General features: G+C 41.6%; 1 protein-coding gene and 2 long non-coding RNA genes across 6 annotated transcripts in view; 2 read left to right on the forward strand and 1 right to left on the reverse strand.

Moving 5' to 3' along the window:
- Window positions 1-15,442, reverse strand: part of LOC107967678 (uncharacterized) — a 41,168-nt gene extending 25,726 nt beyond the window's left edge. For 2 of the 4 annotated variants that reach the window (XR_010148173.1, XR_008538589.2), the window contains exons 1-2: window positions 15,367-15,442; window positions 2,413-2,752 (exon numbers count right to left, since the gene is read on the reverse strand). This is a non-coding gene — a long non-coding RNA (uncharacterized LOC107967678). Of the gene's footprint in view, window positions 1-798; window positions 1,834-2,412; window positions 2,753-15,366 lie in introns of those variants that run through there. The other 2 variants (XR_010148175.1, XR_010148174.1) reach the window with 2 other exon arrangements.
- Window positions 1-26,089, forward strand: part of LOC104001735 (uncharacterized) — a 70,719-nt gene extending 44,630 nt beyond the window's left edge. The window contains exons 4-5 of the mRNA XM_063786131.1: window positions 4,483-4,577; window positions 23,108-26,089. Of these exons, the coding sequence (XP_063642201.1) occupies window positions 4,483-4,577; window positions 23,108-23,111 (99 nt within the window). The 3' untranslated portion in view covers window positions 23,112-26,089. The remainder of the gene's footprint in view (window positions 1-4,482; window positions 4,578-23,107) is intronic.
- Window positions 15,524-16,282, forward strand: LOC107967679 (uncharacterized). Its single transcript, XR_001708381.3, has 2 exons — window positions 15,524-15,757; window positions 16,167-16,282. It is a non-coding gene; the product is annotated as an uncharacterized LOC107967679 (long non-coding RNA).
- Window positions 26,090-27,874: the final 1,785 nt, after the last annotated feature.

Consider the following 27,874-nt stretch of genomic DNA (forward strand, 5'->3'; position numbering starts at 1 on the left):
GTCGTGCCAGACTATTTAAGAATCTCACTGGGGTAGCAGCTGGACCTTGGTCTGTTTTTCCAGTCCTCTTGATTCTGACGTGCAGTCAGAGTTGGAAATCACTGGTCTGGTCCAAAGTTTCTCAACCTTTTACTCCCTAAAACCTGAGCTGTAAACTCATTTCCATATGAAACTGCAGCTCTATATATCAGTGTGGCTGCAGGGCTTGTATCTCCCTCATAGGCCTTTTGTGAAGATGAAAAATATGTGTCAGCTGTAATTATTATCCCATATTTACACAAACGTTTGTACTTATTTATTTCACTGGTGTCTTTTCTACCTATTACTATATATCTATCTATAGACCAGAGTTTACAATCATCTCAAGTACAAGGCAGGGATGATGATAACTACCTTATACTTTGAATAGAAATTATTTTATCTATAAAAAATACAGCTTGTACTGATGCCTCATAGGGTTCCCATGTCCCTCTTCCTCATCAGGGCAGACTAACCCCACCCCTACTGGTCTAGGTTATCCAAAGATATGCAACAAGCCCCTTACCTCTCCTCACCTCGGTTTTCTCATCTGTTAAATGGGAGTATCCACTTCACAGGCCTTTTTTTTTTTTTTTTGTGAGGGTACTTTTAGGTAATGTAGATAAAATGCTTTCTACTCAAAGTGAAAGGTCATTATCATCATCCCTGCCTTGTCCTTGGGATGATTGTAAACTGTTCTAGAGATAGCTTTTCAATAGTAGATAGAAAGGACACCAGTAAAATGAATAAATGCAAATATTTGTGCAAATATGGTGGTAATGATTATAACTGACAGCTATATTTCATCTTCACAAGGGGCCTGTGAGGGAGAAACATAATTATCATATCCATATTTCAGGTGGGGAAACTGAGGTATTTGGCAGTAAGTGACTTTCCCCAGATCACACAACTAGGAGGTGTTGGAGATGGGATTAACCCTGGCCAAGTTTGGCATCCGAATCTGCTCTTGCAATCACCGTATTTCTCAGCCGTGACAAACCGAGTCTCTAGAAGCACAGTGCTGAGATTCACAGGTGGAAAGCCTAAGTCCCTTCGATAGGTGGGATTTGGGCTCCTGTGACCTTCTCCCCGCTGCCTTTATGCCTGAGGATATGTCACAAGGCATTGAACTGACCTGAAAATAAAGAGATTATCTTGGATGATCCAGGATAGCGGATCAGAAGAGGAGAGGGAATCAGAAGAGTCCTAGAGACGCAGCAGAGGAGGCAGGAGCGATTTGGAGGGTGAGAAGGACTTGACTTGGCATTGCTGGATTTGAAGATAGAGGAAAGAGCCGTGAGCCGAGGAGTGTTGACGGCCTCCAGAAGCCGCAAATGGCCCTCAGCCGGCCGGGCGCGGTGGCTCACGCCTGTAATCCCCGGCACTTTGGGAGGCCAAGGCGGGCGGATCACGAGGTCAGGAGATCTAGACCGTCTCTACTAAAAAATTCAAAAAATTAGGCGGGCGTGGTGGCGGGCGCCTGTAGTCCCAGCTACTTGGGAGGCTGAGGCAGGAGAATGGCGTGAACCCGGGGGGCGGAGCTTGCAGTGAGCCGAGATCGCGCCACTGCACTCCAGCCTGGGCAACAGAGCGAGACTCCGTCTCAAAAAAAAGAAAAAAAAAAAAAAAAAAAAAAAGGCCCTCAGCCGACAGCCAGTGGGGAAAATAGGACCTCAGTTTTACAATGAAAGAAGCTGAATTCTCCCAGCAACCCAAATAAGCAAGGAAGCATCTTCCCCTGGAGCCTCCGGAGAGAAGCACCACCATTCAGATGCCTTGATTTTAGCCCAGTGAGGCCTATGCTGGAATTCCGACCTATGAAAGTGCGAGAGAATAAATCAGCGCTGTTTTAAGTCGCTGGTGGTGGCAATTCGTTACAGCATCTCGTCCTTCCTTACAACGTGCTTGGGGTGGGATGGAATCTGTTACTGCTGGTCTTTCCCCCATATCATAGATAAGGAGATTAAGGACCCCAGGGGTTAGAAACTTCCACGAGACACTCCCATGAGACATCCAGGTCTGGTGGGCTCCAGCCTTTGGGAGTCCATCACCAAACCCAGAAACACACGAAATAACCCACCTGCTCAGGCAAGTGGCGTGAGAATTACATGGGCTTATGTGAAAGCTCCTTATAAGTGACAAAACATGACACAAATGGGAGTTTGAGATTAATTAAAAAAAAAACACCTGTGGGTTTAATCAACCCATTGTCACCATCTAACAGAAACAAAAAGCACATTTTAGTTTTTTTTTCACATTTGACTAATTTTTTCTGATCAAATTACCATTTTGACATTCTCCATTTACTTAGCCAGCAGGTGTTCAGTAATCACAACTACCACGCTTTCTGCTTAACACAATTTGTACCAAATTGAATCAGAAAAGACTCCTTACCTTAAGGAGTTCCTAACTTCTAGGTGAGAGTCAGAGAAGTGGGACCATCACCCCCATCCTGTACATGGGAGGTAAGAAAGGGGACAGGAAGGTCTTCAGCCAAGTTTGCAATTCTTGAAAGAATCCTGTCTGAGACTGTGAGGCTGCAGGACAGAGAGAAGCGGCGAGGAGAAACCAAGAAAGAGCCGGGGTCACATCCCAGCCCTGGCCCAATCTCTCTCTGACATACTGTTTCAGGAGCCCACAAATTTCTCTTTGGTCTGAGCCTTTTCTGTTTGGGCTTCTGTCACTTGCAACCAGAAGAGACATCTGTTGAACTCAAAGGATGAGAAAAGGGTATCTGGGAAGAGAAGGAAAACGGAAGTTGTTATTCCAAACAGGAGGAAGGATATACACAAAGAGACCTGTGATCCTGCAAGAACCCAGCATTGATGGGAATAACAAGAGTGTGGTCCTTGTAGGAAGCTCACTCATCCTCCACAAGCCCAACCCAGACAGGGAGGGAGGGAGGGAGGGGCTGAGAGTCTGTGAACAGAGACTCCAAGTCCAGTTTGGTGCTAGATACAGAACTCTGTGTCTCCTTAGCTGCAGTCTGCCTCAGGGACACATTGGATAACGTTGTGTCCTCTAGAAAGAGACACCTTGGGCTCAGGCTCACAGGCTGTCCCTCCAGGTGAGAAGGGGAACAGCAGCAGGCCAACCTGTCCTGGAGAAAGATGCTCTGCTCTGGGCCAGTGGCTGAATATAAACTAATATTTGAGTCCTAAACACAGCCTGCCAAGTGGATGGATTTTTGAGAAACTTAAATATACAAGAGAGAAAATGTTTATTTTCTTGACTGGGCTAAGGGATGCCCAGATGGTGGGTGGAACATTAGTTCTGGGGGTGTTTTTGGAAGAGATTGACATTGGAATCAGTAGACTGAGTAAAGATCCCTTGAGGGCTTGAATAGAGCAAAATGATGGCGGGCGAATTCTCCCTCTCTCTCTTCTTGAGCTGAAACATCCATCTTCTCCTGCCTTTGGACATTGGAGCTCCTAGTTCTTGGCTCTTTAGACTCTGGGACTTACACCAGCCACCACCCTCAGCTCCCTTCCCCACTCTATAATAAACAATTCAAACATTACCTTCCACCTTTTTAGCTATTTCATATGAAGGAATCTTAGATGTGGTCAGAGAGAACAAAGTCATAAAGAAAATGAAGTTACAAAGAAAAAGAAGTACACACACACACACACACACACACAGGCATGGGAATTGCACTGGCTCTGGAAGCCTTAGGAATCATGCTGACTGCCCATGGACAACCCAAATGGTGTAATGACATGAGGACATCTCTGCTACAAATGCTGACCATTCCATGAGATTAATCTCCTTAGGCACCACAGGCTTGATTTGGGAATGCCTCCTGCCTTCCTTCTTTCCTGGCAAAGAAAATTACCAGGGACTGAGCCGGGGAAGAATATTAGTGTTAATAAGAACAGTTTATTCCATTGCCATCTGCTGATTTTTAATAAGGGAGCTGCCTAATGACAATGATTTTCTTCAGCCAGGTGGAGAAATGTCCCCAAAGAAGGAGCACAGTTGTCACAGAGAGGACTTGAGACTCAGGCCAGGGGTGCATATTTGCTGGCCTTTCTGATACAAGTTTTTAGCCTCAGGGGAATATATTTCCAGCAGAAGTTATGGTGGGGTGGCTGATATCTTCTCTCTTTGCCCACCCAGTATCATTCCCTCTGTCTCTGCAGTTGATAACCCCCAGGTTCCTCAAGAAGAAGATTGCAGTCAGGCAGAGAAGGGCTTCTCATCTAAAGGGGATGGGACTGAAGCTACTCAGGGGTGGGGTCCCAATAGCACCTCAGCCTTGATTTTCCGAAATAGAGGTTTTGAAATTGAAGCCAGAACATAGGAACACAGAACCAAGATTTCATGAGAAGGAGGAAAAGAGGGAGAAAGGGAGATTTCAATATTTATTTGAATCTCTTGATCAAGCGGCACTTAAAACCAATACACAAAACTTTTCAGTCAGTGAGCCAATTAACATTGACATTTATTTTCTTTTTGTTTTAGCTGGTTTGGGTTGAGTTCTCTCAGTACCAATACAAGGCGGATCGAAATCAGCAAAATCAACACCAAAGTCACTACTACAAGAGGCAAAGCATTAGGTAAGTTGATGATGGAGAATTCACCGGACCTGGGCTAAGCAGGGATAGGAAGTCTCCATGGAGGAGGTGGCATTTGACCAGGATGGGGCATGACAGTAAAGAGAGGAGAGGCATCCATGGAGAGTGGATGGTAGGAACTGGAACAGGATGGTGAGGAAGTGCTGCTTTGTCGGGTGTCTATACCTCTTATTCTGCCTAGGACAGTGGGATATATGCCAGTTGTCCTAAGACTAGATCAATGGGCCCTGTTTACTCTGCATGGTGTCCTGGTTTGGTTGGTAGATTACATGATCACTCTGCTTACGGAACTTGAAAGAACCCAAGTTCTTTCTTGATAGCCTAACCATGCAGTCACAAGCACTCGGGTCCTCAGCCCTATCCAGGTATCCAGGAAAGGATAGACAGACACACACACACACACACACACACACACACACACACACACACACACACACAGAGAGAGAGAGAGAGAGAGAGAGAGAGATTGATTCTTAACTTGGGCCAGGAGTTAGCTCATTTTGGAAACGTTGAGGGAAATCTGCCTTCCAGAGCAGAGTGGGACATGAGGGACATGTTTTCCGTAGAAAGGATGATTCAGTTGTGAGTTGTGTGCTTGCCAGAGTGTGCCTTTTTGAGCTAATTACTGTCTGCCGATAAATTACAGGGATTAAAAACAAGAACAAAATGAACTTAGTTCAAGGACACATGTCAGAAACAGAACAATTAGCATTCTGAAAGGTCCATTAGTGTGAGCGACTTAGAAAAATCTTTTCTTATAAACTTCTAGTCATATTAGATATTTCAAAAACAGGATTAGAAGAATTTGCATGTTGGCTGGCAGTGAAATTGCACTTCCTGAATGAAGTGTGTCCTGAGAGACCAGGGTCAGAACTTGGGAGAGTGTCTGGTTTTACAAAATGTAAGCTTTGCTCAGGCTGCTGGTGTGCGTGTGTGTGTGAGAGAGTGTCACTATTTTTGTGTGCGTGAAACTATGTCATTCTGTGCATATGCCGCTTCCTTACTAGAAGAATGTTGCACTGTGCTGTATAAATGTGTAAAAATAGTTTTGCCCCAATGATGAATATTATATTGTAATGTGCATGTAGTCCTCTCTTATCCTCCATTTCAGTTACTCATGGTCAGTCATGGTCTAAAAATATTACTGACAATAAGATATTTTGAGAGAGAAATAGAGATAAACCACATTCAAATATCGTTTATTACAGTATGTTGTTTACATTGTCCTAGTTTATTATGAGTCCTTATTTGTTAATCTGTTCCTGTGCCTAATTCATAAATTAAACTTTATCATAGGTATGTATGTATAAGAAACATTCATGGCATATATAGAGCTTGGTACTATCCTGTTGTCAAGCACCCACTGTGAGTCTCAGAGCGTACCCCTGTGGTTAAGTGCGGACCACTGTAGTGTGCACTAACAGCGTCCAGAAACTATGTTTCAAGGATTGAGAAATGCTCCTGAGAATTCAGAAACGTTTGCAAATCCTCCACACTCTAGGTAATCGAAATGATTTATTTTTCTTCTTTGAAATCCTGCCCCCTTGGTATTGAAACAGCTCCCTGCTTTCCCATAGCCAGACCACATCCCTCATACACAGACTTTAAACACCTGCAGGGTGGGAGCGCCGCCCAGGGCCGGCCAATCAGTGTGTGCCATCCCAGTGCAACAGTGATTGGCTCACGAGTGGTCATGTGACCTACTGAGCTCTCGCTTTCTCAGCCCTGCCAAGGGGCAAAGGCATTCGGAAATAAGCACAACCATAGGTCTGCAGGAGCCCAGGGTTTCCACACAGTGACTTCGACCTGCCTTTGGCAGCTCAATGCTTTAAAGCCAAGCTTGTCTCAGGCTCATCAGACTTGGGTCACAGAAGCCACTTCCTTATGAAACAGGCCGGGAAGGCTCAACTACTGATAACGTACAGCCCTGTTTTCTCGTGAAGGCTTAATTAATTGCAGCAACATTTTGGGCATTGATTTTTTTTCCATGTAGCTTCAGCACATGAGTTAGCAGCTCCTTTGCAGGCAATGTGTTGCCAAGTGTCTGGGGCAGTCACGTAATAGAATCAGTAAATTCGCCGCAGTCCCTTCTGGTCTGAAGGTGGCAGCCCAGAGGTGCTCCTGTTGGATGCACATTCATTGAATCTGGAAGAGAGAGGGAGTGCAGTCTCTTGTGTGAAAGAAGTCTCAGCTTGGGACATCAGCTTGGTTCTCTCAAAAACTGGTGACTGCTTACTGGCCTGAGGGAGCTGATGTCCCTGCCACTGACCCTGAACGTGACCTTGTCAAACCAGGGTAGTCCGAGGCTGTTTCTCCCCTTGGGCAATGCAGAGGACCTTGCTTTAGTCCGACTAGAGCCAGCTAGTGTTCCTTTTCTCAAATCCTTTTAACAAATTTGAAGTGTACAATGTGGCGCTATGTCGTACAGAAGATCTCTAGAACCCATTTTTATTGCGTAACTGAAATTTGATACCTGTTTCCCCTCCCCCATCTCCGCAGCCCCTGGAAACCACTGCTCTGCTCTCTGCTTCTGTGAGTTTATTTTAGACACCTCATGTAAGCAGCAGTTATTTCACTTAGCATATTGTCCTCCAGATTCATTTCTGTTATTGCACACTGCAGAATTTCCTTCTTTTATAAGGCTGAATAATATTCCATTGCATGTATATGCCATATTTTCTTGATCCATTCATCCATTTATGGATATTTAGGGTTTTTTTCCAAATCTTGGATATTGTGAAGAATGCTAAAATGAACATGGGTGTGCAGATATCTCTTTGTGATCCTGATTTCAGTTCTTTTTTTTTTTTTTTCCATATACCCAGAAGTACAGTTGCTGGAATATACAGTAGTTCTATTTTTAATGTTTTTGAGAAACCTCTATACTTTTCTATAGTGGCTGTACCATTTTACATTTCTTCCAACAGTGTACAAGAGTTCCAGTTTCTCCATATCCTTGCCAACACTTACCTTTTATTTTATTTTTTTAATAGTCATCCTAGGAAGTGTGAGGTGATATTTCATTGTGGTTTCAATTTGCATTCCCCTGATAATTAGTAATGTTGAACATGTTTTCATATACCTATTGGCCATTTATGTGTCTTCTTTGGAAAAACATATAATCAAATACTTGGCCTATATTTTTTTTCTTTAAAGATGGAGTCTCACTCTGTCGCCCAGGCTGGAGTGCAGTGGCATGATCTTGGCTCACCACAGCCTTTGCCTCCTGGGTTTAGGTGATTCTTGTATCTTAGCCTCCTGAGTAGCTGGGATTTCAGGCACATGCCACCATGCCTGGCTTTTTATTTTTTATTTTTATTTTTTGGATTTTTAGTAGAGACAGAGTTTCACCATGTTGGCCAAGCTGGTCTTGAACTCCTGACCTGAAGTGATCCGCCTGCCTCAGCCTCCCAAAGTGCCAAAATTACAGGCATGAGCCACCGCGCCCAGCCCTTGGCCTATTTTTAAACTGAGTTGTTTGTTTTGCTATTGAGTTGTGGGAGTTTCTTATATTTTTAGACATTCAATCCCTTTCAGATATATGGTTTGCAAACATTTTCTCCTATTTTGTAGGTCACCTTTTCACTTTGTTGCTTATTTCCTTTGCTATTCAGAAGCCTGTCAATATGATGTAGTCCCAAGTGTCCATTTTTACTGGTGTTGCCTCTCTGCTTTTGATGCCACATCCATACACATCATCAGCTGATCATCTGCAAGGGTGCCAAGAATACCCAATGATGAGAGGATCTCTTCAACAAATGGTTTTGAGAAACTGGATAGCCACACGCAAAAGAATTGAACAGGGCCCTTATCTTACACCGTACACAAAAATCAAGTCAAAATGAATTCAAAATATAAACATAAGACTTGAAACTGTAAAACGCATAAAAGCAGACACAGGAGGAAACTTCATGACATTAGTTTTGGCAATGATTTATTGCCTCGAACGTTCCTTGGACACCTTGAGACAGGAAACAACCTCTTATCATGAGAGGTCAGCAGCTTCGAGAGGTCTCTTGCTTACCAGAAAAATCAAAGATTCATCAAATGAGTCACCAGTTAAATGCTTAAAAACCCAGATCTGGGCCATGGTGGGATCCTCCCTGATGGGCAGTCTTACAGAGCCTGAGACAGGGAAAATTCAGAAAAGAGAGGAGAAAAGAGCTAGACCTGAAATATTTCTAGGGTGTAGAATGCTCCAGTTGCAGGTACTGAATTCAGTGGGTATTACTATTTCCTAGGTGTAAACCATGGTTCAACTGTTAGTAATCAATGACATCAATTTACAGGCCACTATCATTTTTAAAATGCATGGAATAGAATAAAATATATCAGGGCATATTCTTGGAACAAAGGTGTATATTCTTAATGAAATTTTGGTTTAAATTGTATAGGTGTTTTTGTGTGCATGTGGGGGTGGATAAATCCTAATGTAAAATGTATTTATTTTTCTTTTTTTATTTTAAAGAGACGGTCTTGCTCTGTTGTCCAAGCTGGAGTGCAGTGGCTCCATCATGGCTTACTGCAGCCTTGAACTCCTGGGCTGATGTGATCCTCCTGCATCAGCCTCCCAGGTAACTGGGACTGCAAGTGTGCACTATCATGCCTAGCTAACTTTTTTATTTCTTGTTTTTGTATACATGGGGTTTTGCTGTGTTGCGCAGGGTAGTCTGGAACTCTTGGCCTCAAGGATTCCTCCTGCCTCTGCCTCCCAAAGTACTGGGATTACAGGTGTGAGCCACTATGTCCAGCATTATTTCTTATTATGGATTATGATGAAGAAGCTAAAAAGTACAAGCCTAATCTGCTGTTCCTAACCCAGTCTTTCACAGTTTCCAGGAGGCTTCCCTTTCTCTTCCAGCTCATATTATCTGCTCCGATCTCTGAATATTTTGAACCAGCCAATTGAAAGCCTAGGTTTGTATTTGTATTTCCCTGCACTGATTTTTGTTAGTCTGCATAAAATTTCCATCCATTGTTCAGTCAACAAGTGTTTCCTATGAGTTTTTCCTCTCCTATAGGACTGTTCCTCTTTCCAGTGGCTCTGGTATAATATAGAGTCCCATAACAGGATTCCAAGCAGAAATAACCCATGCCAACCTGGAAAGTAAACAAGTGGAGCATAATATACCCTTATCACACAGACACAATTACATATGGGGCATGAAGGAATATTTATCATTATCTCAAAGAAATATGCTCCTTCGCACTTTTCTTGAAACACCTGGTCCACGCTACTTTTTATTTTCCCACTTGGACAGGGACTTTGGTAGAAGAAATACTTTGCTCTTCCCTTAGGTCTGCTCATGTGCAATGATAAACGGCATCTAACACTCAGCTTCTGTGATGGGGACAATAGGGATAGGTGGGGTCTGCAGGACACCTGCTACTCAGTAGGCTTGGAGTCCCAGTGGCACCACAGCACTGGCCTTTCCAAGGGAAACCACAATTCCATATTTTTATTAAAAATCTTCCAATTTGCAAATGTTGCCAAATGCTTCATTTTCTAAATACTGTACATAATAAACAAATACATCTGTAGGCCACTAGGGTCTCAGGTGTGCCACATGCAAACCAACCCACTGCTGGGCACATGCATGACGGATGCTCACTGACCAGACTGGAGCATACCAGGGACAACCCTGGGTTGCAGGTGACCTCTAGGTTTTTGTCTGGAATGAGATATCCTACTACAGGAACATGAGTCTGTGGATAACATGCATCACCCACGTTTTGCTCTGATGCTTTGATTCTTAAAGGAAACCACACAAGAAAAACAGATTCATATTAACAAGGGACTGTATAAACTCTCATCAGCATCTGGCTATTCATCTGGAACAGATTATTATCCAGATACTTGTTTTCATCAGGGGCACTGCTTTTGTTACACTGTCAGCTAATGGCTTCCCCCTCTCCTTCCTCCCTAGACACATCATCTCTTTTTATGGTTAAGAACAAACATGTATTCCCCACCCTTGTCCAGCCCTATTTTAAACAAGTTCTGAAAATCACCTCAGTTTCCTCACCCTCTTGCTTTCAGTTGGATTTGGCCAATGAGTGGTGCCTGCAGGTAAAAGAGCAGGAAGAGAGGGAGAGGTCAGGGTGTTTACAACCCTGCTTTCCCACCCCATTGCTGGATGGTTCACTGAGAAAGAAAACTCTGCAATGGAGATTAGTGTGCAGGGTGCTTATTACGGAGTGACTTCGGGACCCATTCCTTGGAAAGGAAGAAAAGGAAGCAGGAGTGGGCAGAGGGAAATATTGAGCTGTGAAGCAGGCCCAGAAAAACATGGCCAACTCTGGAGTGAGCTTGGGAGCTAGGATGGTCCTAGCGATTTCCCCGAGGTGGGCTGAGATGGTCAGGCCTTTATACTCCCAGGGCAAGTCACTGTTTGTGGGCCCACTGGGAAGGGGCTTGCCCCTGGAGATGATGACTCGCAGCAGCTCAGGCACTCCCTGAAGGGGCTGCAGCTGGAGTCTACATATCGTGACAGCACTCCCTGAAGCTGCAGCAACACACCTTTCATCAAAAGAGGGTCTGGGCAGCAGCATATCAAGGTGCTTACCACACTGTCTGCTTGGCCACAGGTGGCTGAGCCTCAGTTGTTTTACCGGAGACCACAGCTCCTGTTGGGTGTCCAGATCCGACAGTCGCAGCTCCCTCTGGGCTCCACTCACATATTCCTTTCCATTCACTTCTGGCCCAGAGCTAGTGGGCTTCCTACTATCACCCTGATGTGCTTCCCTGTTCCTTGTTTTTACCTTCAAGTCTCCTCTCATCTATGAAAATAGTCCCTAGACTCTCATCACTTTCCCCTTTTTAGTGCATGATGTGTTTCCTGCCAATACCCTGAAAGATTCACAATTCAAAGATCATTCTATGTACTGTTTTTCTATATCATTGCAATGAGGTGTAAGAAAGGTGTAATTGTGCATATTTGGCTGCATCTACACGCAAATTTGTTTGCAGATAAAACTGTTGTATTGAAACTGGTCAGTAACCAGATATTAACTGGATGTTGAGCTTCTTTCCTCTTTAAATTAGTTCATGTCATAGAGACAGGATATGTGTATTAGCCAGATAGGCTAATGTCCTGTAACAACCATCCCCCACCTATCAGTAGCCCAGCAAGAAAGGCATGGGATTTTTTGTTTATGTGTTTGCTTTTTGATATACAGCCCAATGCTCTTGTTTTGTCTCTGGCTGCTTTCATCCTCAGCCCTCTCTCTCACATGGTGACTCAAGGGATCTGATGTGTTCCCTCTTGTAGCTTCATCATAGTCAACACATGGCTTCTAAAGTCATTGCAAAAGAAGAAGAGTGTGAGAAGGAATCTCTCCCTGCTCGTGGATTTCCTCTCTTCCAGATGCCCATCTCTTCAGCATAGAAAGTCCTTATCTCTGAAGTGAAACACACCAGTCTGCTGTCTTTTGGTGGGAACTAACCACATGGCCCTGTCCACATGCACAGGGTCTGCAAATGAAGCCCTTGGACGGTCAGTGACGACCCTGAATTATAGAAGAGACACACAATCATCCAGATTTCTCTGCCTTGCTATGTGAGCCTGTATTGTTGACTGGTGATGCTTATGATTTTCAAGGAGAACAAACTGTATACATCTTTCCCTAGGACTTTAATTGCTCAACCCCTGGGTTTATATTGAGGCCAGAGTGAATGACAGTAGCTATTAATCAAGTAGCTGGCAAACTGCAGAAGCTGAATTGGTCCAGGTGAGCTTAGGCCCTTAGGCCACCCTAAGAGAACCACCTGTGTTTAGGGAGTAACCCTTCTCTGCTATCCTTGCCCCTGGTCCAACTAGTTTGAAAATCCCTACAATAAACATGTTTTGGCTGCAGGTACTAATGATGATAAAGCCCAGAATAAATCAGAACCTCTCATCCCTATGGAAAAAACCCTTGCCGTTCTTCACTTCCTCATTTATAAAGGGGAGTTGTAGCCACACCCACTCCCATCGTGCTGTTTTGTGAGGAACGAATTAGGTCATTGGTCCAGACACTGCACAGTGGGGACCAATGCATGGCAGAAGCTCCAATCACACCTTCCCAGAGGGGACCCATCTCAGGACTCTCAGGGTAAATAAGCCTCCTAGAACTTTGCAATATAGTGACTCTGAAATAGGTATTATGCTTGCTGTTGTTTTAATGTTATTATTGATACACAGGCAACAAGCACCTCCAGGGAATACACACAGCTTCATGTCCTGTCCTTTCCTTATAGAATTCAGGGGTCCCAGGGATGGCATTCTGGGTTGGCCACGTGGCATCCATCCCAGCCCTCTCTCCCTGCCCATGGATCCCTTCTCTCCCAGATGTCCATCTCTCAGCATGTCTTGGTGCTAGTACATGGGAATGAGGCCTGCAGCTAGAAAGTTTGCTTGAGACTTCTGGGCATTATTAACATTCCTGAAAATAGTGAGGGATGGAGAGATAAAGAGAGAGAGAGAGGAAGAAGAAAAAGGAGGAGGGGGTGAAGAATAAGAAGGAGGAGGAGGAGAGAGGGAGAACACCTGGGGGGGCTGCAAGCAGGTGAATATGGTTTATTCAGCAGCTCTCTTGTCAGCAGCTCTCTCGTCAGCAGCTCTCTCACACTGTCCACCTTTATCTCAGCTGTCTGTTCCAGCTCTGTGGCTCCTGCCACCCCCACGCCTGGAGCTGCTCTTCCGGGCCTGCAAGGCCAGCTCTGTCAGGGTTCACAGCTTAACTCTTTCTCTCTCCAGGCACAAGCCAGTTCCTGGCTCCCAACTGCCCACCTTCAAGGTGGGTAGCTCTCACAGGCATCAGCAGTTTCATACTATCTCTCTGGGCACCAGCACCGAGCTGTGCCGTGCCATCCCGTGCCATACTGAGCTGAGCCAAGACGAACAGCACCTGTACAGCATCAGCAGGTTAGTTATACCTTTTACAGACAAGAGTGGCGTAGAGCCATGTATGAGCTTACACAAACAGGTTATATAACAAGTGGAGGTGTGCGTCTGCTCACCAATCCCATGGAGTCATGCAGGCCTGATGTCTGCCTCGGCCTAATTCTTGACCAAAGCACACCCATGCACCTTATACAAGCCCACCCCAGAACCACTTGCCTCTTGTTAGGTGACAAAAATATTTGCCTGATGAGGTAACCTTTAGTCAGATACAACATCCAAGCACACACACACACACACACACACACAAACAAAGAAACAAACAAACAAACAAACACGAGTGGAGGAGCAGATGTATACACCAAGGATTACAGCACAGATGGTAAGTGGTCTGGCAGAGATGAACTCAGAGAGTGGGCATCTGATGGAACCTGACAAGTCAAGACAGGCTTCCTGGAGGAGGTGGACCCTAAGCTGAGACTCAAAAGATGAACAGGTGTCATTGCTCTACTGTAGAAGACATGGATGCTGGGAAAAACTGCCAGGCAGAGGCCATAGCATCTGTCTAGGCCTAGGGTGGGTGGATGATATAGTTTGGCTGTGTCCCCACTCAAATCTCATCTTGAATTGTAGCTCCCATAATTCCCATTTGTTGTGGGAGGAACCTGGTGGGAGATCATTGAATCATGGGGGAGGTTCCTCCATACTATTCTCGTGGTAGTGAATACGTCTCATGAGATCTGATGGTTTTATAAGGGGTTTGCCCTTTCACTTGGCTCTCATTCTCTCCTGTCTGCCACCATGTAAGATGTGCCTTTCACCTTCCACCATGATTGTGAGGCCTCCTCAGCCATGTGGAACTGTGAGTTCATTAAACCTCTTTTTCTTTATAAATTACCCAGTCTTGGGTATGTCTTTATCAGCAGTGTGAAAATGGACTAATACCGTGGGGGAGGAAGTGCATCTGTGGTTGCTGTGTGGAGTAAGATTAGGCTAGAGATGTGGCAGGGGTCAGTTCACTAGTGTGTGTTGTCTGAGCCAAGGAGCACAAGCTTCAAGGGCACTTTGAGGGGTCACTGAGGGGTGTGGAGCAGAAGCAGGGCCTGGAAAGACCTGTGATTTAGAATGACCAGTCTGGATGCTGGGGATAACTGGGAGGATAACATAATATAATTATACCCAACCTTTGTACAGCACTCACAACATGTTTCAGACATTGCTTTAAACATTTTAGATACATTATCTTCTTATTAAAATGTATTTTGTGAGATAGTTACTATTATTATCATCTCACAAGTGAGGAAATTATAGAACAAAGAAGTTAGGTAACTTGCCCAGGGCCACACAACTAATAAGTGGTAGAACCAGGATTAACCTCAGACCAACCCCAGAGTTTTTGCTACTAACTACCACACCACTGCGCCACTCCCAAACCAGAGGGAGCAGTGGGTTGGATGCAGGTGGACCCCATCCTCATTCCAATCCTCCAGTAGGCCTTCAGAAAAATGAAGTACCCAGTACAATCATTCAGTGTTATTAAGTGTGCTTTATGTCTCAGGCAATACACACAAATCTCTCACATGAATTTGTTATTTTGGCCCTCAGGGCAACTCTGTGGGATAGGGGGAGGGTTATTGTTGCTGTTTTACAGATGGGGAAGCTGAGGCCCAGAGAAGTTAAGTAAGTTGTCTAAGTTCACAAAGTTACCAGAAGATTGTGGAGTGGTCTTCCAGGGAGAGTTATCTTGTATCAGGAAGGAGAGATGATTACTTAGGAAAGCCCAAGAAACAACAGGTATTGGAAAGCTATAACAGTTCATCTGGGGTTGATCCGGGAGCATACAGTAAAAAAAGAGCTAAAATGCAAGGCACCAACATAGAAAAGCCCACCTGGTCTCTCTTCTTAGGGTGGTTCCTCTCTGTCTCTCTGCCTCTGCCTCTTGTCCTAGCCCAGCATGACCGCAGGTCCCAGGTTCTGTGACATCACAGTGCAGTGCCCACAGCTCACTGTTGGTTCCTGCCATTGAGGTTATCTGATTGGCCACTGGCCAGCCAATGGTGGATCAGACTTTGGAGCAGGTGATGATCCTTGGATGCCCACAGAACATCACCTTCATGAGCGCATCAGTGAACACCAGGCTAAGGAAGACATCTCTGAACGTAATTTTGGAGATTTTGATGAGTTCCATTGAAACAAGGAGGAATGTGATGTCCAGTATCAGTTCTGCAGACCCAAGGACAAAGAAAATTCTGTGATAAACTCATCCAGTGTGACTGTAATGTGGGTATCTATTTGATACCTCCAAGTAACTGTTTATTCTTGTGCCAGTTGAGTAGATGGTATGGGCCAGTTGGTGTTGATTAGTGAACCACGGACAAAGGGCATATGTCACATGAGTTGCTCCTGGATAAAGTCACCCAGTCACTTCCTCATAAATATCCTGCATAAACTCCAAAGACAAAAGAGAGTCAAGGTTGTTTTTCTCACCTTAGACCAGGCAGTGTTAGAAGAACTGGGGGAAGAGATAATTGTATTTATCTTGGTGAAGGTGACAAATCATGGTAAATGAGCAAAATGAAAAAGGTTTGCAGATTTCAACAAACTCCTAAAAGATCAGCTTACAGTCATGTATACATCTCTTCCTTTGTTTCTAGTTTTTTTGCATCTCATTACTATGTTCTCGGTTTAGGATACAAGACACCGGACTTTCAAATCAACAATTGTTTCAAAAGACTCCTACTGGATTCCTGCTAGTGATGGGAGAAAATTATCATTCTATGAGTTGTCAATAAATGTTTAACCACAGTTCACCTTTTTTGGATTTTAAGATGTCTGCGCCACTAGGACGCTCAGAAAAATTACCTTCCAAATGCTACTTGGAGGAGGATTCAGTGCCACCCTGAGAAGGCAACCAGCTACAACCTTGGCTGTAGTTTCGGTTGCAGAAAGAGCGTGAAGTTTGCAACTCGTGTCTGTCTTCATTTTAATAGGCTAGTTAATCTGTAGCCAGAAATGATTAAGGAGGTTATTAAAGGAAAACAAGCTGCCCACCATGCTGATGCCCGGTTGTTCAGATCGTTGAGGTGGTGTAGAGATGACGCACACTGGCTCAGTTTACCCACATTTGGATCTATGGACCTGCAAGTGTATGAGCATAAAACATTGCACTTCTGACATCTTTAAAACTTTTATCTTCTCTCTGGGGTTCTGGCTCTTCCTTCTGCTTTCGTGTTTTGGTTTTTAAGCAGTAACATTTATTTAAGTATTTGCAATGTGTCAATGCTGTGCTGAGTGTGTTGTGTGTATTATTAATATTGCTAAACGTAGTGAAGTAGGAACTATTATTTCCCCCATAGAGAGAAGCACACAGCCTAAAGGGAAAGCCACACTCCTGAGATCCTTGTGTCAACAGATGACAGAGGGGGGACTCGTACCCAAGTCCTGTGACTCACCCATGCCTGCAAAGTCTCTTCTTGGATACCTTTCCTGCTTTCTTTATTTTTTCTTTTTCTATTCTTTACTGTTGTTTGTGTTTGTTTGTTTGTTTTTTAAGCAGGGTCTCACTCTATCACCCAAGCTGGAGTGCAACGGCAGAATCACAGCTCACTGCAGCCTTGACCTCCTCAGGCTCAGGTGATCCGCCCACCTCAGCCTCTTGAGTAGCTGGGACTGCAGGCATGCACCACCATGTCTCGCTAATTTTTGTAGAGACGGGGTTTTACCATGTTGTCCAGGCTGGTCTCAAACTCCTGGGCTTGAGTGATCTACCTGCCTTGGCCTCCCAAAGTGCTGGGATCACAGGCATGAGCCACTGCACCCAACCCTTCTTGTTTTGTTTAGGTGCTGACATCTTAACTAAAGGACTACCTTAGCAAAAAATGTCTCTCTTCTCTCAGGGGTCCCATCCCCCTAACTCGGCCCTCCTTAATCTCAAGCCTGCAACTCTAGCACGTAGGAAGGAAGCAGAACACTGTCTCTGGTGACTGCAACAGAGGCCTGAGCCCCACCCACACCCTCCTGCAGGGTTGGACATTGGCAAATCCAGCCATTGATATCAAAGCAAAAGGCTCATTCATTTACTTGCATTTGTCGTCGGGAGCATTTCCCGAAGAGAGGTGGGGAATTGGTGATGGGAAAGCACAAGTCAGGCTGGATGCTCGGCCCTGGGCTCTCCCATCCCTCTTCTGGAGCCCTTCAGTTTGGATCATCGCCCTTTCCCACATGCCACATTGTTTGTCCACCCTGATAGCCTCTGTCATGACACACCCGCCCTGGGATATCACATAAGCTACAGGTCAGATGCTGCTTTCCAGACAGAATTATGGAGAAGACAACCATCATTTTGGTGAATGTTTTCTAAGGCCCTTGGGGCCTCATCCTGGAAAAGAAATCTAGCCTCTGAGTTCTGGCTCCAGGTAGCAGATGGCAGGACCACTAAGGTGGGAGGCTGGCTGGGGTCATAATTGTGATGCGTGGACTGAGAGAAGGGAAGGAACGAGGCGGGATGGATGCCTGATGGCAGATGCTGCAGCTTTTCTTATCAGGGAAACAGCCCCTGCATCACAGCGTTTACAAAGTAGTGATGCAGTGTGTTGCATTTTATTTTTCTCCTTACCCTTACATGTTCTTGGGGATTAGGGCATCGATCCCAGGCTTGAGATTTGAGTGAAAGTCATTTTAGGGCAACAGTTGGTGACCTGGGAATCGATATCCCATCTGCTCATTGCTCGATTGTCACTTAGTTTGTGCTTCCCTAAAATTAATTCAAATGAACATAATTTTTACCATAAAATTATATATATGCATTGTGAAAAATATCTTTAAAAATCACCTGAAAATATACCATTTAAAGATAGTAGATTTTTGTTTTTGTTAAGCACATGCCTTTTTTCTACACACACACCAGCTGAAGTCAATTTAACTTTTTGATACTTTACTAAAAATAGATAATTGGCTAATCATCTACTTTTATATCCATAGGGAAGTTCAAAGTCTTCATTCTGTATTTTCCTGGACACTAGGGAATTAAATTTCATTTTTGTGTGTTCATTTATTTCACCGATGCTCCTTGGGTGCCAAGTCTCTTTACAGGACCTGGGGTAGAGAGAAAGCTGGTAGTAATATCTATGGGTCTTCCATTGCCCAGGAGATTATTTTCCAGTCATTTCCAACTCTGTATCCTAATAGACTCTTGGGTTCTTTCAATTCTAACTTCTACTACTGTTTTCTGATCCATGATGCTGACATGGGACATGGCCGATGTTCCTTGATCTGTGTGCCAATTATAAATTTATTGCCTCTCAGCTCTAAAGTCATCCTTTTTGCTTGGTCTTTGAAAATGTATCTGGGCCCCTTTATTTTAATCAGGGCTGAATTTTTAAAAATTAGTTGCCAACACTTAGTATAGTTTTATATTTTGTTCCTCATTAACTTCTCTAATCAAATATGGTCTTCACCACATCATATATATATATATATATATATATATATATATGTATATGCTAGCTTTTTTCCTGAAAGCAACTTTTGTTACCATTATTGTAGGTTCAGCCAACCCATATTGCACATTGAAAGCCATTAGTCGTTCCCACCTCTAATAGGAGCTATAGATAGTGGATTTAAAGAGAGTACCAAGGTTGCTACTCCATAATGGCCAGAAGAGCAAGCCAAAAACATCAGAGTAAACACAGAAACCTCACATCTCAGGGAGGTTTGCTTAACAAAAATATCAAGACCTGGGATACCTGGAAAACTGCAGGTAGGGTTTGTTTCTTGTATAGGTTTGATTTATAATTATTACTCCCACAATGCTTGATGGCCCCAAACAGTAACAGAAGCTCTAGTGAGTTCTTGATTAAGCTAGTTTTTCCAGGATTTCATTCATTTTCTCCCCTGTTGTTTGTTCTATAGTAATTGTCAGGAAAATTATTTTTTTCTGCATGCATGAGCATAGCATCGGAATTTCATTAAAGTTTTTTGTTCCTTCAGTGTTTTTACTGAAATATTGTTTTGTCTACATATAATCTACATATAATTTGTCCACATTCCTTGAGTGGGAATTCATTCAAAATTCATGTTTTTTGTTGTTGTCATTGTTTTTTGATTTACCCAGCCTGCAAGTACAGGATGGAAATTCATGCTAATGTCATTTTTTATTACACCGTGATTGTTAGTTACCAATATCTATGAATGACTGTACTGGCATTTGTTTTTATAATAATGCACAGAAGAGATAGACCCAACTTACTAACATACCTGAGGTAGTTTTTCTGCTGTGCTTTTGCATTCACTGATGATGATATATATCTTTTAACTATGTTATTTTATAATTTCTCAGCACTAGTTGGCTATTACTTCCAATCCAGAATTGTTTTCTTATATATAATATATAGCATATTGTACTTACATAAGCAGGATTATGTATTTTCCCTACAAAACCATTTTAAAATTCATTTCCTATGCATATATGATAGAAAGTAGTTAGATTCCCTTCCATAAATATTTTCTTAAAGAAATAAGGGTGTGTTTTATACTTTAATGTCTTACAGATTAGGAAATACACCACTTCTGGGTTGTTCTGCAGGGATACTAAATAAGTAAAAGGAAACTAGCATTTACTAAGCACAGCATTTTTGTAAACTCTTTTAGTTGATCCTCAAATAGAATTGCCAGATCAAATATAGGATGCTTAGTTAAAGTTTGATTTCATGTAAGTAAGGGATACTTTTTTTAGTATATCACAAATATTTCATGGTATATACTTATATTAAAATTATTTGTTGTTTATCTAAAATTCAGAATGAACTGGATGTCCAGTATTTTTATTTGCTACATTGAGTAAAACTATCTTTGAACAACTCTGTAAGATTCCAATCGGCATGACTTTCTTCAACCCCATTATCTAAAGAAGAAAATTTTGGGGGAGAGTGTGGAAAACTTGAAATAGCTTCCAAAATAGAGATGTGGTAGCCTAAAATTTAAAATTAGGTTATTGATGATTTTTCCTATTATGTCTGAAAATATAGCAAAATGAAAGCTATCTTTATATTGCATCACATTATTTATTGACAAATTAGAATCATAGAGTGTCCATGTTAAAAGCAGTGTTGGTCGTCATCCTACCCAACAACTTTGTTTTACAGATGAAAAGAATATGTCTAAGATCCTGTTAACAGCAGAGCTTAGACTGCTAGAGAGTTCTCTTAACTATCTCCAATAAAGGTTATTTGAACCACTCTGGTGTATTTAAAAATATGATTTATGTAAAGTGTGCAAGATATTTTTAGTTGACACACAAACAAGAGAAAGCCACATGAGCTGAGGCTGTGCAGGGTGTTGGGCCAAGGGGAGGAGGGCAGGGTGGAACGGGAGAGGCTCATTGATAATCAGCATGTGCGTTTTTTTTTCTGGCTTCTAGGCCCTGCTGGAAATTTTCCATGCTCTTCATTCGTTCTCCTGTATTTCCTAAGGCCAATAAAAGAGGAGATCCCTGAGGACACGCCTCTTTTTAATATCTGCTTTCCTTGCAAAGATAAACCAAAGACCAATGTATGTCGTATCTGCCCCCTTCAGCCTTTGGGACACCATTTTGATAAACCTTCCTCTATTTCACATTAACAGAAAATGTCACTTCTCCCTTCCTAATCTCCAATGCAAACCTAACATTTTAGCCCAACGTTTCTCATTCTTGCACAAGCCAGCTTTTAAATTCTGCTCAATTCCAATTTAAGAGTAGGCATTGTGCTAGACATTTATAGCCCAAGATCTGTAAGCAAATATAGTTCTGTGGACTAAGAAAGCTAACATTTAAAGAATGGAAAGAGTTTTTTATTTTTTAAAAAAACGCGAATCACTATCACTGCTTTTATTAATTCTCTAAATACAAGCTGTTGCAAATCTTCTCAGTGTTAGATCCCACTGGAGAGTGATTCATCATATTGCACATAAGCTCACTCCAGGCTGAAATCATATCTATAATGCAAGGGTGATTACGGTTGAACACTGGGCATCAAGAGGCTCTCTAGGAGTGCAGAATGGAATATGGAAAAAGCACATCCAAAGCACTGAGGGCTTTCTGAATTGATGGATTTTAAAAAAAATAATTAAAACTAAGATGGAGACTGGTGACCTAGAGTCTGAGTCATGTATTTGTGAAAACATTTTAAGATCTCCAGATCACTTCCCAGCACATCTCCTGCTGCTATTGTTATTAGAAGTATCTCTTCTTATTAATCTTAAGAGAGGGCTACAGTCTCCAGGGATACTTAGACCTGATTATCAGCGTTTCTGTTACAAAACTCTACCCTTAAAAAAAAAAAAAGAGCTGTAGATATAAAAAATGCTTTCTAACTAGGCATTGGTTTCAGTCTATTGAATTAAAACTCAGACTCCAGGATATCCTGTGAAGAAACAATGTGTATCATAAAGGAGAAGAGATGTTGCTGGATTGTCTTTCCAGAGCAGAAATGCACAGAAATTTGAATCTATTGAAAGCATTTCAAATCTTCTTTTATAGCTATTTTGAAATTTATAGTAAATTACACATTTTATGCATGTATCCAAATATATACATATGTACAATTATTGTGTATCAATAAAAAGCAAAAAAAAAAAACCTTTAAAAACCAAACAAATAAAAAATGTCACTATTACCTGACCTGGTTTTAGGAGCAGACATGAAACTTCTAAAGAGAGCACCATTCATATGTCTCTTTCAAATGTTCTGTTGGCAGAGCACAGTGGCTCACCCCTGTAACCCCAGCACTTTGTGAGGCCAAGGCGGGCAGATCATGTCAGGTCTGGAGTTCGAGACCAGCCTGGGGAAACCCCGCCTCTACTAAAAATACAACAGTTAGCCGGGCGTGGTGGTGGGCACCTATAATTCCAGCTGAGGAAGGAGAATCGTTTGAATCAGGGGGGCAGAAGTTGCAGTGAGCTGAAATCGTGCCACTTCACTCCAGCCTGGGCGAAAGGGTGAAACTTCATCTCAAAATAAATAAATATTCTCTTAAGTCTTTGTTAGAAAATGATGAAAATGCTTGTCTTGTGTCAATGTAACCAAATTTCCACTTAAAATGTACTCTAAAGGCAATGGCAAGGAAGGGAGTGAGATTTGTGTGTACTTTTTAGAAGCTGACATTTTAAAAATACATTTAAAAAAATAAAACCAAAATATGTCAAATAATCTGAAAGAATTTGAGAGGAAACAAAAAATTGACCATTTGGGGGACCATTTGATTGTTACTTTTAGCATTTGTTTGGAGCGGGAAAATCAGAGTGGGGTGGAGGTGACTCTGGGGATAGCATGTCCAGGCCTCTGGAGCACATAGAGGTTCTGCTGTCCAATTAGGGGTCCCATCTTTGTGCCACCCGCAAGAGACAGCACATGAGGCCTTCAGAATCCAAGACAGAGCAATAGTGTCCTGGCTGGTCAGAATTATCTCAGCCTCAGTGACACCAAGAAGGGTGTGATCTCTTCTAAAACATAGCAGAATAATGAAAAATAGATAGCTCACTCTTGGTGCAAGCAAGCAGGAAAGTTTAAGTTTCCCTTTAGCTTGGGTCAAGGGTTCAGAGTTAGAAATTCAGAACATGCAAAAGAATTCAAAGAAACTTTCTTTGCTTTGACAGGTGAACACATCAAGAAGAGAACTGACATTGTCTTGGTGGCTAATCATGAAGCACATGGTTTTGTTGTTCTACTAATTGGCTTGTCACTCTGTCCTCAGATGTCAACATTGGTTTATCACATCATATTCCTCCTGACACATCTCCTTCCCTCAGAAGGATGAGTCCATTAGTTATGCACCAACTATCAGAAACTTTTGCATTGCTGGAGTTGAAGAACAAGTTTTTCACTTGTGTCAGGTGATGAAGACAAAGTGTTGATTTTTTGTTCAGAGATAGAAGAAAACAATTCTGAGATACAGTGAGAAGCTCAGAAGAAGTAACCCAGTATCTAAGCAAAGAGAGGGATGTGGCTGGGAATTGCTGGAACAGACTGAGAAACACCTGAATTTTAATTAAGCACCATTACCGAAAATCACAACACTACTATTTTGTAGAAAATAGTTGAGTTACATGTATTTAAAATATATATATATGTTTATATATATATAAAACATTGTATGTTATATATGTAATATAACATTATATATATATATAATATGACGTGATAAACCAAAGTTGTGGCTTATAATGAAAAACTACTTTATTTTGTTGCTCAAATTGATCCAACTCTAGCCGTTATATATGTATGTAAACATATATGTATATATAGTTTGTTTTAGAAAAAAATTACATTTACAGAAAACTTTCAAAAAATCTTAGGGAGAGTTCCCACATACTTCTCTTGGCTATGACACTTTCTCAGACTTTCCTTTTTCATGATAACCTTTACAGTTTTGAGGAGAGCACTGGCTATGTATTTTGTAGAATTTCCCTCAATTGGGTTTTGTCTGATTTTTTAAATAATTAGATGAGGGTTATATGTTTTGGGGAGGAAGCCCTCAGAGGTAAAGTCCATTCTTAACATTGCATCACTGACGTCATGTCAAGGGTGCACATCACCATGAGTTATCCCTGTCGAGGGTAACCTCGATCTTCTGATGAGCCAGTGTCTTGCAAGCTTCTCCACTGTAAAGTTACTCTTTTCCTTTATTTCCATACTCTACTCTTGGGAATGAAGTTGCCATATACAGCCCAGCCTTGACAAGGCTGGGGATGGTTATGCTCCCAGCCTTTGAGGGCAGAATTCTCGCATAAGCTATTTGGAATCCTTCTGAATGGGAAATTTTTTATTCTCACAATTTACTTATTTAATCTTGTATTTATATTAGTATGGACATATGGATATTTACGTTGTGGGTTACAATGAAAGACTACTTTATTTTGTTGCTCAAATTGTTCCAACTCTAGCCATTGAGATTTCTTTTAGTTAGTTCCTGTGTTGCTTCAATACAACCTCACTTTACATTTTTTTCTTAATTTTTGAACACTTTCTTTCATGCCCTGCAAGAGGCCCCAGGTTCATTCTGTATCTCTCCTGACCTGGTCCTATAATCAGGCATTTCTCCAAGGAATCACTTTTCATTTTACTGGAGAATGACATTAGAAAGCAACCTTTGAGCACTAGGTGTGTTCATTGTTGTCAATATCATCGCTTCTTGGCCTCTCGACTGACAGAGCATAAAAATCTACATGTGTATACTAACCTGTGCACATATACGTATCTATAAATATCTTAGATTTATTTGTATTTATATTAAGATAAGCATGAATACATGCTGATGTCTCCAACTCTAATCCATTACTACGCAAATCACTCTGTTCTCTTTCCCTTCATTATCTGTAACCGTCCATGCCAACACTGAGAATCCTGCATCTCAGCATCTTCCCTTTGCTTATTTTTTCAATTCCTATACATCTATATACTGTGATCATAATTTAAAACCAGCACTTCATATGGAAGATACGTTTATCAACCAAGGTATAGTGCTTATGTACAGGGTTTTTTTGCCTATAGACTTACAGATTCCACTAACTTTCAACTTCCACCCCACTCAGTGAGGTGGTTTCATGTATTTTCAATACAGTTACATGTTCTTTCTCCACTTTCTCCATTTCTTCTTGGGTTTCTCCAAATCTTTACATGATTTTTAACATTTTTATATGTGAACATTAACTCTTTGTGCTGTTGAGTCCTGTAGATTTTGACGAATGTTACATATCCACCATTACAATATCATGCAGAATAGCTTTATGGCCATCAACTATTCCCTGTGCTTCCACTCTCTCCTTCTTTTTCAAACTCCTGCAACCACTGATTTTTTTTTTTTTTTTTTTTTTTGAGACGGAGTCTTGCTCTGTCGCCCAGGCTGGAGTGCAGTGGTGCAATCTCGGCTCACTGCAAGCTCCGCATCCCGGGTTCATGCCATTCTCCTGCCTCAGCCTCCCGAGTAGCTGGGACTACAGGCGCCCGCCACTGCGCCCGGCTGATTTTTTTTTGTATTTTTTTAGTAGAGATGGGTTTCACCGTGTTAGCCAGGATGGTCTCGATCTCCTGACCTCGTGAACCACCCACCTCGGCCTCCCAAAGTGCTGGGATTACAGGCATGAGCCACTGCGCCCGGCCAATATTTTTAACTGTTATCATAATTTTGTCTTTTCCCGAATGTCATATAAATGGAATAATAGATTTTGTAGCCTATTTTATACTGGATTTCTTTCACTTAGCGATATACATTTTAGTTTTGCCCACGTGTTTCAAGATGTACCATATGTCTGATATCTCATGTGTTTCTCTCCGTGGATAATATTCTGTTGCATGGTATGGATGTACAGCAACTTATTTATCCATTCACCTAGTGTATGGTTCCTTCTGGTTTTTAGCAATTATTCATAATCATCTAAAAACACTCACTTTTCCATAGACATAAAATTTCAAATCAGTTGAAATGTGCTTGTTTTTATATGTTAATACCTAGGAATTTGCTTGTTTTTATATGTTAATAATATATCTTGTTTTGTAAGAAACTGTCAAATTTTCTTTGAAATGGCTATACTGTTTTGCATTTCCACTAGGAATAAACAACAGCTTCCTGTTGCTCTGCATCTTTTCCAGGAATTGGTTTTTGTATTAGTTCCCTAAAACTACTATAAGGCAGTACCACAGACTGCATGGTTTAGAACAGCAGGGATTTATCTTCTGACGTTCTGGGGTCCAGGTATCTGACATCAAGATGTCAACAGAACCATGCTCCCTCTGAAAGCATTAGAAAGAACCCCAGCCATGCTTCTCTCCCAGTTTCAGGTAGCTTCGGGCATCCCTTTGCTTGCAGATGTATCACTCCAGTCCTGACTCCATCATATGCTTACTGGTCATTGGTATGTCTTCTTTAATGAAGTGTCTGTTCAGATTGCTCACCCACGTTTTAACTAGTTTTCGCCCGTATTTTTTGGCAAAAAGGAATGAATTAATGGCATTCACAGCAACCTGCATGGAACTAGAACTAGAGACTATTATTCTAAGTGAAGTAGCTCAGGAATGGAAAACCAAAAATCTTATGTTCTCACACATAAGTGGCACCTAAGCTATAAAGATACAAAGGCATAAGAATGACACAGTGGACTTTGGGGACTCAGGGAAAAGGGTGGGAAGAGGGTGAGGGATAAAAGATGATGAATTGGGTGCAGTGTATACTGTTCAGGTGATGGGTGCATCAAAATCTCACAAATCATCACCAAATAACTTACTCATGTAACCAAATACCACCTGTTACCCAAAAACCTATGGAAATATAAAATTTAAAAAAATATTTAAATGTCATCTATATATATATATATATTCAATAAGTATTTTTAAATATTTTGTGTCCCAGTCTGTGACTTGTCTTTTTATTTTCTAAACAGTGTCTTGTTGCACAGAAGTTTCTAATCTCAGTGACATCCAACGAATCAGTTTTTTCTTTCATGAATTGTGCTTTTGGTGTTTTAACTATGAAGCGAAATCCACCTAGATTTTCTTCTATGTTACCGTTTTCGACAAAAAAATTTAAAAGTGTATGTTTAATATTTAGGTTTATAATAATTTTAAGCAGATTTTTGTTAAAAGTGTAAGGCCTGTGTCTGGATTCATCTTTTGCATATTTATGTCTGTTGTTCCAGCATCATGTGTTGGAAACACTATCCTTCTCAATAGGATTGCATCTTTGTTTTTGTCGAAGATCAGTGCACTACATTTATGTGGGCCTATTTCTGGACTTTTCTTTCTGTTCCATTATCTATTTCTCTATTACTGTTATTATTTTCTGCTAATGCTACTTGATTACTGTAGCTATATAAGTTTTGAACTCAGGGAGTGTTAGTTCTCTGACTTTGTTCTTTTTCAATATTGTGTTGCCTATTCTGAGTTTTTTCTTTTTTCATATACATTTAGAAAAAATTCGTCAATATCCACAAAAAAAACCTTAATAATATTTTGACTGAAATTGTAGATCAAATTCAGGAGAACTAACATTTTAACCATATTTTCTTTCTATCCATGAACACGGATAAAATCATCATTTAATTAGTTCTTTACTTTCTTTCATCAGAGCTTTATAGTTTTTCTTATATTAATCCTGTACTTAGTATGTTAGATTTTTCCCTAAATATTTCAGTTTTGGTGCTAACGTCAATAATAGGTTTTTAATTTCAAAATCCAAGTTTTCATCACTGGTATACCGAACTGTAATTGAATTAATCTATGAGCTTTGTATCTTGCAACCTCATTATAATCACTTGTTAATTCCAAGAGTGTTTTGTTGTTGTTGATTCTTTGGAATTTTCTTCATAGACAACCATGTCATCTTTGGGAGAAAATACAGTTTTAAAGTTTTATTTCTTTCTTCCAAATCT

This window comes from Pan troglodytes, chromosome 10 (genome assembly GCF_028858775.2).
Source record: "Pan troglodytes isolate AG18354 chromosome 10, NHGRI_mPanTro3-v2.0_pri, whole genome shotgun sequence".
In the NCBI taxonomy this organism is placed as follows: domain Eukaryota; kingdom Metazoa; phylum Chordata; class Mammalia; order Primates; family Hominidae; genus Pan; species Pan troglodytes.